Source organism: Neofelis nebulosa, chromosome 1, assembly GCF_028018385.1.
Source record: "Neofelis nebulosa isolate mNeoNeb1 chromosome 1, mNeoNeb1.pri, whole genome shotgun sequence".
Lineage (NCBI taxonomy): Eukaryota > Metazoa > Chordata > Mammalia > Carnivora > Felidae > Neofelis > Neofelis nebulosa.
In genome coordinates, this window is record NC_080782.1 from 49,302,321 (window position 1) to 49,314,634 (window position 12,314).

The following is a 12,314-nucleotide window of genomic DNA, read 5'->3' on the forward strand; positions in this document are numbered from 1 at the left end:
AAAGTTAGATTAAATGTATTTTCAGATCTAAGCTTGTTTGGGTTTGAGGAGTCTTAGCAGCCATGGTGGCTGAGAAGAGAGAGTTGGGCCAAGGGTTCATTGGTGAGTTTCAATGAACAACACTGTATAATAGAGGTCTGGAGCAGGGCCCCCCAAGTTTACCTGAATGACAGCACAACAATATCATTGACAACAATAACTAGCATCACTGCAAGAAGACTGAACACATTCCTATGAATTTTCTCATGTAACCCTCACAGTTCTCTGCAGAAGCTAAAAGTAATATTCTGTTTTAGAGAGGAAGCAATTGAGACATGGAGAAGTTCAGAAATTTGCCCAGGGTCACAGTAGTGGTAGTAAGTGTTAAAAACAGCATCTTGCCTTGGGCTTTGGTAATTCCCTATACTTTGATCCCACTAACATATGCTTTTCTGATATCATTTTGGTTTCCCTAGTAGTATCTCCAAGAATTCTCTGCAAAACTGATACAAGCATCTTGGCCAGTCTGTTTCTCACTGCAAGGTTGTGAATTCGCCAGTCACTTGTGATTTTGCAGAGTGTGTTCCTGTCCACCGGACTCTGTGAGCTGACAAAAATGAGTTCCTGACCTTATAAACCTGAGGCTCTGCTCCTGGGGTGACCTTTGCCAAGGAAAGATGCTGTATGAACCTCAGCTCTGTTTAGTTTACTGGACTAGCCATTCATAAGTACCCCTCATTGGGCACTTTCTGAGAATAACATCCTGGGAATGTTATACCCAGAGTGATAATACAGGAAAAAGACCACCAAACAGGGCTATAAGCCAGGACCAAGGGCCCAGAAAGTGAGATCGAGGGCACTAATACCAAATGTAGCCACTTTCGCAGTCCATGCTATGGCCAATTTCATGTATAGTGACCCAATTAAGTGTTTCCCAAAGTGGGGTACCACTAGGTGCACTCTAGATGGTACATGGACAGATCTGGTTCTGACATTTTTTAATTTAATACTTATATATGTATGTTTTTTATAATTTACTTCAGAAAAAAAAGTATTTTTAAACATATGGTGGTGATTTAAAACTTCCCTTTAGAGTAAATTTGTTGAGGTGAAAAATCAATCCATTTAAATAATAACATTAAGTCCATGGTACCAGTTGGTGGAACTACACAATGGTGGAGAGCGTGTGGGTGGGTTGCAAATGGAAGATTGGAAACACAGAATCCACGGAATAGCAACATGAATCAACATTCATGATTCTTTGCTTTAAAATAGCAGACACTTAGTCTGTTCAGAGAGTGAAATGTAATAATCCCCCAGGACATTTAGAGGCACAGGTGCATCCACAAAGACCAGAGCACTTGGAAAGGTGAACATAGAAGAGACAGGCAAAAGAGATCCTCTCAGACCCCCTGCTCTACCTAGAAAGCTGTGACTCAGGGGCAAGTGAGCCTGCAACCACAAGCTGTCTGACCTCCAAATTTCTCTGAACTCCAGAGAAAGTTATTCTAATTCTTTATAAATCTCAATGACATTAGGTTAGTGCTGTTCACTTTGCTTTCATCTGTGTTGCAAATTAATATTAATGCACAAAACAGAACTGCTGGTGGAATGAACTCTTGCCCCCTTGCCTGTGTGCCTGTTGGACTTCAGCTCTCTTTATTAGTAGCCACTTTTTCAGGTCATCTTCTGCAAAATATAGACTAACTTTTAAAAAAAATTCATGGATAATACATTCACATACAGTTTTTAAAAAAACAGTTACAAAATGTTATGAAATGGCCAACTCCCACCTTTATCCTAAGCCACAGCGCTTCAGTGCCTGAAAGCAGCGAATATAATCAATTTCCTATCAGTTCTTCCAATGATACTTTATGCATACATATGTAAACACAAATCAGTATTCTTCTTGTCCTCCTTTTTATGCAATAGTAGCATACTCTATGTGACATACTTCTTAGCTTTTCTTTTGGTTGGTTAGCAATACTTCTTGAAGATCAAACCATACCTATATGCAAAGAGCTTCTTCATTCTTTTTTTTTTTTTTTAATTTTTTTTCAACGTTTATTTATTTTTTTTGGGACAGAGAGAGACAGAGCATGAACGGGGGAGGGGCAGAGAGAGGGAGACACAGAATCGGAAACAGGCTCCAGGCTCTGAGCCATCAGCCCAGAGCCTGACGCGGGGCTCGAACTCACGGACCGTGAGATCGTGACCTGGCTGAAGTCGGACGCCCAACCGACTGCGCCACCCAGGCGCCCCTCTTCATTCTTTTTTGTGGATGCATAATATTTCACTGAATGGATAAAAAGTTACCTTAATGATGGACATTCAGTCTGTTTCCAATTTTTTTTTTTTTGTCATTGCAAATGACAAGGAATGAATAACCTCATCTTTATGTCACTTTCTGTATGTCTGTAACAGGTGATTTTGCCCATCTTTAGCAATGCCTGGAAATTTTTTCATTTTCATAACTAAGGAGGGGAGTGCTACTGACATTTTTGGGTAGAGTCCAGCATGCTGCTAAGCCTTCTACAAGGCACAGGACAAACTCACAACAAAGGATTATCCAGCCTATGTTGTTAATAGTGCCAAGGTTGGGAAACCTTGGTCTATAGATAACATTTCCAGAAGTAGAATTGCTATGTCAAAGGATATTTGCATCTGTTATCTTATTGAACATGACCAAATTATTCTCCGTAGAGGTTGTGCCAATGAACATTCCCCAGGGCCACATGTGAGATGCTTGCTTTATCAAAACCTCACCAACACCATTACCATACGTTTTGATCTTTGCAAGTCTGACAGGTTTAAAAAATGGTATCTTGGTATCAATTATTTGCATTTCTGTTTTCATAGTAAGTTTGAGCCTTTTTTTCTATATTTAAGAACAATTTATATTCCTTTTCCCATTTCTTCATAATGTTGTTAATATTTTCTTTAATAATTTGTAGGAGCTCTTTATTAGCTCAGCCCTTTGTGCAGACTGGTTTTGACCTATCTTTTCATTGTCAAGAGATTTGTATCCACCTGCCAATCATTCTGGAAATCTTATTCAAATCAATCCTATCAAGAGTTTTGTCATAGGGTTCACACACAACACTTTCTGCTGCACACTTAGTCTAACCTGCTGTTCCTTCAATCAACCAATTAACAAATATTCGTTGATCATCACCTCTGTGCTAGGGTTATTTTCTGAAACGTAATGAGGTTGTTATTAATTTATATGCTTTGGCTACTGACTCTCCAATGTTTGAAAGGCATATAAAAAAATATAGTTTCAAATTCATTAAAAATCTCAAATGGCCTATTCTGGAAAGAAGGAGGGTTTTGAAAAAGCATTCACAGAACAGAGACAAAATGTGCAGAGAACCTTGAAGATTTACTTCAGCACCCACTTCTTGCTCTTGGTTTCTATATAAGTCCTTTTCTCTGCTCACTTTTGAAAACAAATTTAAACAAAAATGCTTTTGAAAGACTAGGACCACTATATCTTTATCTAACATAAACGAGACCTAGAAATTATTCCTGAAGTATTGCTTTACTTCTAAAATAAATATACCCACATAAAAGCATATGGAATCTATGAAGAAAATGGTTATCACCCAAGAAGAAGATGAGAGGGGCGCCTGGGTGGCTTAGTCGGTTGGGCGGCCAACTTCCGCTCAGGTCATGATCTCGCGGTCCGTGAGTTCGAGCCCCGCGTCGGGCTCTGTGCTGGCAGCTCAGAGCCTGGAGCCTGTTTCAGATTCTGTGTCTCCCTCTCTCTGACCCTCCCCCGTTCATGCTTTGTCTCTCTCTGTCTCAAAAATAAACAAACGTTAAAAAAAAATTAAAAAAAAAAAAAAAAGAAGATGAGAGGCCCCATCGTGAACTTGAACCTCCATGGATAAAGAAGAAAGAAGAGCAGGTAACAGGGGCTGCCTGGCTGCCACTGACTGCTAATGGGGTCAGGAGGCTACAAGGGCAAAAAGCTGCATCATTTTGCACACCCAGCATTCGATGTGTACCCCTCAGCCCTCTCCCACAGAAATCTGCAAAGTTGTAGTACAGGGTGGTGTTTTTAAATTTCTGACTGCTTTAAAATATTATTTTCACTTTTCTGCTTAGTAAATTTACATGTTCCCTGCAACAACTTCAAATATTACCGAAACATCACACTTACCCTGTCAAAGTCGGCTACAGTGCCACCCACGAGGGAGAGCCAGTGTTAGCAGGGTTCCTTCTTGTATTATTTGAGTTTTGCATTTACTATTATGCATTTTATTATTTCTCTTTCCAAAAATGCAGTGAGGCTCCATCTTTTGCTCTGCACCTGCTTTTTTCAGTTAATGTATACATTTTTGTTCCTCCATGTAGACCTCTTTGTTAACGGCTACGGGATGGATGAACCATAACTAATTTAACCATTTGTCTATGGATGAATATTTAAGGTTCTCTAGGTTTTTTTTATTGAAATAAATAAGGCCGTTATGAATTCCTTCTCCCTACACCTTGATATATTTTGAACAAATGTTCCTATAGGATAAATCCTATAAGGAAAACACATTTGTTTATATTTCAATTAACTGTTTTTAAATATAATAAATACAAGTTCGTGGTACAAAAGTAAAAGAGTATAGAAAGATATGAGGTTGAAAGAAAGCTCTCTTCCTACTGCCAAACACCAGAACTGTTCCCACAAGTATTTGCTCTTAACAGTCTCTTGTGAGAAAGTCCACTCATACTTTTAAGAAAGATCCCAAATTTCCCTCTGGAAATTGTACAAGAGTATAGTCCATTTTCTTTCTTTCTTTCTCTTTCTTTCTTTCTTTCTTTCTTTCTTTCTTTCTTTCTTTCTTTCTTTCTTTCTTTCTTCTCTCTTCTTGCTTTTTCTTCCCTTTTAGGGTAAAAGCCTCACTTTTGTTTTTCTCTTGGAGAGTCAGGGTGATATACTACGAACAAGATGGACGACTTTAAGGGTAGCTAGAGTGTTTTCCCCACAGCACAACCAGCCTCATTAAAAACCACACTGTGAAAAGCTGAGGTGAGGAAAGCCAGTTGACTCTGGTTTAGCTATGACTAAAAGGTGTTACAGAAAAGAGGAAAGGAAAGAAGGCTGGTGTGGGATGGATCAGAGTTTCCTAACTTTAAGTCAGCCCAGGAGCCTCAAAATATGCTCCCTTAATTTCAGATTCTCCCAGAATTGCAAAGATTCATGGAGGTAGGTCCAGATGAAGACAGGTTGGGATGGGGGTGGGGAGGGGAGAAGAGCCAGCAACAGCGAATCACAAATTGCACTAGTGTTTTAGAAGAAACTGGTGTTTTCCATTGAGATACTAATGATCTTTATTAGGTATTAGGCAACGTGCTGGGTACCTTTCCACACCTCAGGTCACAGTAACCCTGAGAGGCAGCTGTCAACAATCTCATTACACCTTAGGAACTAAAAGAACTAAGCCCAAAGAACTAAGCCAAGTTTGCCCCATGTTACTTGTCACTGCAGAGATTTCAAACCATGATGTTTGTGAGTTCTGAATCTCTGCTCTTCTCCCCTGCAGAGACAAGGTACCCTTTGTCATAAAAGACAGAAAGCTGAGCTGGGAAACTGGGAGCAAATTCAGGGGCTACCTTGAGCATGTGTTGCAGAGAGGATGAAACTAAAACTCAGGAAGACCCCTCAAGTCAAGTTTAGAACTGGCATTCTGCTGTGGGGGAGGCACAGGGGAATAACCCTCAAATCAGTGACTTAAGTTTCATCTCACATGACATCAATTTTAATTTCAATGGTGTCATTGCGCCATTTCACATTTGTACAATATACTACACTCTGGAAGAGGCATTGAGTAAAATATTTGAAATGCCTTGTTCAAATCATCACCAGTAAGACTTTCTAATCATAAAGAAACTCTGATAAAGGCAGTATGTGGCTAATTTTACAGTGTGATCCGGGAAAGTCTTAGATGTCTCACTCCCCCCTTTGAAAAATATTCTCTCCCCTAATGCCCAAAATTCAATTATCAAAGCTCCTTCCTGGCCTCAGTTTCTAATATCTGTCCTAATCCAAACTCCTCTGAAACAAGCCAACCTTTAATCTATCAGTGAGTTAAACCTTTGGAGAATGACCATTTGAGGAAGGTTTTGACAGGCGAGTTTGAAGAAAAGAAGAAAGCAAAAGCCCTGGAAGAGGAAATGCAACACGGTCGGGAGACCAGGAAACAGGCCCCTTTTCATTTTGCAAATAATTTGATTTTACAGATAATTTGCAAATTAAATGACTCCAAAATGTCAAAATCACCAGTATCGCCAGTTAAAAATTAATGTTGCCCTTCCCAAATGGTGGCTCCTGGTTACATATTTGCCCAAAAGAAAATCACTCCTAAAATGTAGACACAAGAGAACAAGGTCTTATTTTGGGGGGAAGCAAAGGAAAGGAAAGCGGGTAACTTAACTTGAGTGATTGGTTTGTTATGTGAATGAAGTTTATTTTGCTAGTAGGTTTATGTGGCTTTTTTATAAGTCCTCTAAGTTAGCCCAATGATTCAGGGACGATTATTATTCTCACTTTAAAAACAACAAGGCAATTGAGAAGTTGAGATACTTGCCTCAGATTGCACAGCTGGTCAGGCAGATGCAGGTCTACCGGACCTGAAAGTTCCAGTCGTCGCCCATTCTGCCTCTCCAAAGCAGAAAGCTGAAGTTCTGCTGTTTTTCAGATACCTTTCTTAGGTATCAGACACATCGCGTCTCACTGTCATACCTGCTGGACTAGCCAAACAGCCAAGGAGCCACTGTCATAGGAGTGAAGTGGAGGGAATTATTCTGAGGAAGCAGAGAATGTGCTCTCCCTCTCAAATCCAGCATAAGCATTGCACAACCAAATAGGGCACAGACAAATGTCTGCTGGGTCACAGCTTGGCGCATCGATCGTGCAATTGATTGTTCCCTGTGGGGAGTTTGGAGAATGAAAATCTCCTGTGGGAAGTTGGGGGAAGAGCAAGAGCCACGAAACACATTAGTTAAGCACTCAGGCTCTGGGGTCCTAGGCTTGGGCTTGTATCCTGCCCTCCTGCTTAGTAAGAGACTTGGCCTCTCTGAACCTCAATTTCCTCACATGCAAGGTGGGGCAATGATACTTTGCAGGATCATGGGATTAAATTGGCTCTGGCCCGTTGAGTGCCCGAGGTATAAGAAGTGCTCAAAAATGTTAATTGACCTTTCTTTTGGTTTTGTTCCCTACCTCTCTCTTTGAAACTCACAATCTAAAATTCTATTTTATACAATATATTAACATAAAAAGAAAGGGGATATAAAAGCTGCTGGCACAAGCTTGCCTTTGTGCAAATATGTGGGCACCAGCATCTTGTTGGATTCTGTTTGACACATGTCAGGTGTCCAGGGAGAAGCTTTGGAATATGAGGACACTGTAGCTTTGAACATGGCTGAGAAAAAAGACCAAGCCAAATGAGGTCCTGTGACTTTCACCCCAAGTGATATAGATGGAATGACAAGAATGAGGGCAGGTTTTACTTGGTGTCTTTCTTTCCCTGCTGGCTCTTATGTGGTTTCCTTGGAAGGGTTACCCTGGAATTTTTTCAGAAATAGCACAGTTGTTTGGGATGATTACAGGCAATCACCATTTCTCAGAGATGAAACTGTGTTTAGCTCACGGACCAGCTACTCCCCAGGACCCAGCTGGGGGGGATGCACAGCCGGTCTCTTGTTTTTCACATATCCGATCTTGAGAGATTTGAGGACAACTGACCTCAGGGCAGCCATTTAGGATGAAGAGTGAGTTTTGATGGTGAAATGTGAAATCCATTCCTACTGAAGAATAAACCTGACCTGACGGTCAGCTTACCTGACAGGCTGTTAATACACAATGCCTCTTAAAATCCTTGTTTAAAGTCAATGAATATTAAGAGATCAAAGGATATAATGTAAGGTTAGAGGAGAACACTTTCTTGGGTATCTTGAAGCTGCACTGTCCGATAATGGGGCCAGAGCCGTGTGTGGCCACTGAGCACTTGAAATGTGGCGAGTCCAAATTGAGATGTCTTGTATAATACACGATTTCAAGGACTTAGCAAAAATTAATGTAGCTCATTAATTTTTTTTATGTTGATTACACATCGAACGAATATTTTAGATATAATGAGGCAAACAAAATATGTTCTTAAAATTAATTTCATGGTTTCTTTTTTTGCTTTCTTTTAAATGTGCTACTAGAAAACTTTAAGTTACACGTATGGTTCACATTCTGCTATTATTAGGCAACACTGCTTTAGAACTCGCACACAGAACTTTTATCCCTACTTACAAATCTGGTTAATACTTACCTCCACTTTATACCCTGGTTATGATGATCCCAGGCTAGCAACAACCATTACATATCCAAAACTTTGCTACCCTGGGACTTTTGCTCTTGTTGTGAACTTTACATAGGGTACTTACCACTTACCACCACCCTCCCCACCAGACTTCATGTCTGGATCCTTTTTCAACTGTTTGATCTTTTCTCAAATGTCCTCTCTCCAGACAGGCCTCCCCTGTCCACAAGTTGGTCACCTCAACCTGTTCCATTCTCTTTATAGCACTTGTTTCATTGCCTGCTTTCTCAACAAGACTGGGAGCTCCTTTACATAGTCTACCAAGTTCATCTATTTCCTGCTCTCAGAACAGCACCTAGTTTGTAGCTGGCTCCCCAGTAAATATTTCCTGAGTAGATAAATGCATTAGCCTTATACCTGACTGAGACTGTTTAAATTGTGTTTCAAAGTGGTGCCCTTTGTTCATATCATTCTGACTGAACATCTGTTGTAGGCTTGTCGCTATGCCTTAAAGATTCGGTGATAGATGTCCTGGTTTCTCTCTCAGGGAGCACAGGACTTAGTGGGTTCCAAGGACAAACATGTCTGCAAACAGAGTTGTCATATTACTGCCATGAGCTTTTTGTTGCATTTCATTATATATACTACTAAGGAAACAATGCAATAAAGGTCAAAAAACAAGATAACCTCAAAACTGAGCCTCCCTGTTTACCCATAGCAACAGAAGGTTGTTGAAAAGGTAACTCCCTTGTGCTCTTCTGTTTTTGAAAAACAGATTAACCATTGCCAACAACTATGATTATGGGCAGGACCAAGGCATGTATTTCTGGCTGTGGAAGACTCTAAATGAGAAGATATTTTGAGCCCAAAGGACACATGTTTTCAGAGGTTTTTAAGGGAAAACTGACCTTTTAATACATCCTTAGGTTACAAAAGCAAGCTGTAGACCACTATGTGAATCAGATGCTTGTTTTTGTTTGTATATATCCTATAAATGTGTGTGGGAAAGACAAATGCATTCCAAATGGTTAAACTTGGGTACCTCAAGGTTGTGGAGAAGAGTGGAATAATATGAGACTATAAATACTTTCTTAACATACTTCCATACTATTTTACACAGATAAGTTTTATACTTGAAGAATTAAGTATTTTTTAGAAAGAAAATTTAAAAAGAAGCACCACAAAGCCTCCTTGTATTTGACAGAGGATGCTTTTCACCTCTTGACTTTTTTTTTAATCTCACTTCTGTGCCTTAGCTGCTAAAGCAAAGGCCAGCAAACAGGCTGGGTATCAAAAATTAGGAAGTGCAGACTGAGCTCTCTTCTGGAGAATTTCACGATGTCATGACTCTCTTACCATAGTTAGGATTTCCTTAACCTCTTTAGTTGGGAGAGTACCCTTTATCGAGGGCACCTATTATAAGCCAAACAATTTGTTTACATACACCCATTTTATTCCCCAAATAATATTTACAAGGTAGGCATTACTATCTTCACTTAGTGGATGTAAAAATTGAAGTACAGGAAGGTGAGATGTGTTGTCCAAGGTCACATTGCTAGTTAGAGGCTGAGCCAACTTTGCAGAGAAGGACTACAAAAACAACTAGAAAACAAGTAACAAGATGGCAATAAGTACATACCTATCAATAATAACTTAAATATAAATGGTCTAAATGCTCCAATCAAGACATAGAGGGACAGAATGGATAAAAAAATAAAACTCATCTGTATGCTGCCTACAACACTCACTTCAAAACCAAAGACACATAAAGACTGAAGGTGAAGGAATGAAAAAAGATATTCTATGCAAATGGACATGCACATACACAAAATTCCGGGGTAGCAATACTTACATTAGTCAAAATAAGACTTTAAAACAAAAATGGTAACAAGAGACAAAGCAGGACATTACACAATGATAAAGGAACCAACAATGAGTGAATATAACAATTGTAAATATCTATGTATTCAACATTGGAGCACCTAAATACATAAAGCAGTTGTTAATAGACATAAAGAGAGAAATTGACAGTAATACAATAATAGTTGGGGACCTTAGCATCCGACTTACATCAATGGATAGATCATCCAGACAGAAAATAAAGAAGAAAACAGAACTTAACTTTGAACCTAGCCCTTTCCAACTTTTGCCCAATTCACCACCATTTTTTACCTTTTTCTAAGAGATAAGGTATAACAAAGTATTTTGCAACAGTTCCATATCTGAATTAAATTCTATTCTCAATGGAAGCCTAATTCCAGGCACTTGAGAAAAGCTTCTGCTCCACAAAAACTTTTCCCTAACTAGCCTTCCTTGGAGCCTGATAGTTCACAATAGAATCTGTCCCATTGGGTAACATCCCCTGGAATCCACTTTCCAAGTACAAGGACCCTTAGAATTGAGTAACATGTTTATAGCATCATTATAAGTCATGACTGTTGCATGACCATAATGTAAATTAATTACCAAGGAAAGAAATCTAGCAAACTTCCAAGGAAATGAGACATGGGACCAGATGATGGGGCTGTGAAGAAGAGGTAGTTATAGAGCAGAGTCAGAAATGTCCTACAGAAGTGTCATTGTGGGATTGTGAATAAATAAAAGGGACCTGGAAAATCCATACGTAGAAAAGAAAGGTGCCACTGAAAGTATACATCACCATGCAGGACATGCCTGAATTCAACTACTGTGCTAATAAGGCACAAAACAGAGAAAACAGGCACATGTATAGTTGGTTTCCTATACTGCACTACCCACCCCAGCTACAAGTTCTACAAATGCCGCTGTTTGTCACAAGGTCACTGAGATATAAATAAGGTGCCTTTGCTCAATGAGTTAAAATCAGTGACCCCATTAGAGACAATTAACAGGGCAGTTTCTCCCAGGAGTTGGCTCAGAGTGTGTCTCTTAGGCACTAAGGGCCAAGAAGTAACTTCTGGATACATGGGGGATTAGTTTACAAAGCTAACGGATCTTATCTATAGAGTAGTGGATTTCTACAACCAACCTGGACAAAAATATGGTCTTCTCTCTTCTTTAAATGGAATGTGCTTTTTTTCCCCACAGAAAAAGCGCACATTGAAGGGCTCCATTGAACTCTCCCGAATCAAATGTGTTGAGATTGTGAAAAGTGACATTAGTATCCCATGCCACTATAAATATCCATTTCAGGTAAGTCCACTATGCCTGAGATTGCTAGTTTCCCATTCCTCGCATGATGGTTGAAAGTCTCAGTCATTGTAATAGAAGGTAGACCAGGGATGACTCTGATCTATAGTTAGGTCTTAGACTAAGCCAGAAGAAAGCTACTGTGTTCCTTCAATTATTGATTCACTCATTCCTCAAATCACAAAATTTTGAAAAGGTGTAATTCCTCATTTCTCTTTCTCTCATGTCTTCCCTGCCTCAACAAAAGTCCCAATTCTCTGCCCCTAAAGCAAAGAAAAAAATATCAAAGGCCCCAAGCCTAATACTCTTAAGCCTAATACCATTTACTTATGATTTGGGGCAACAGATTGCAATACTCGAGTATAATTGTTTGGAGGTTCTGGGACAAAAAGACTCAGATTTTACAATCTGAGAACTGTCTGGAGTTGTATTGTCCAATACAGTAGCCACTAGCTACAGGTGTATGTTTAATATTTAGATGTAAATTAAATTAACCAATATTGAAAATTCAGTTCCTGAGTCACACTAAGCCCACTGAATGGATGAACATTTCACATGTTTAATAGCTATGTGCTGGATAGCACAGATTATAGAATGTTTTCATCAGTGCAAGGAGTTCTACTGGACAGAGTTGGTAAAGGTTATCTCTGGTCTTTAGGTCATGACATTGTCCAAATTTGGCATCACTCTTGGCATCTATGACTCTGAAGGAGTGGATATCTCTTTGTACATTCTAGGGTACGGTTCCTCTTTGCCAATTTGAGGGGTAAATATCGCATTTTTAATGTGATATAGAAAAGGATTCTTTTCCTACTAGAAAGTTGACCTCTGTGAATTGAAATATTTAGTAATTAAAGT

The 12,314-nt window shown here is 39.4% G+C and overlaps 1 protein-coding gene across 1 annotated transcript in view; it reads left to right on the forward strand.

Moving 5' to 3' along the window:
* The window catches only part of ITK (IL2 inducible T cell kinase), a 60,878-nt gene that overhangs the window by 8,967 nt on the left and 39,597 nt on the right, over positions 1-12,314 (forward strand). Inside the window, exon 2 of the mRNA XM_058721423.1 lies at positions 11,355-11,459. Coding sequence (XP_058577406.1) covers positions 11,355-11,459 — 105 coding nt within the window. The remainder of the gene's footprint in view (positions 1-11,354; positions 11,460-12,314) is intronic.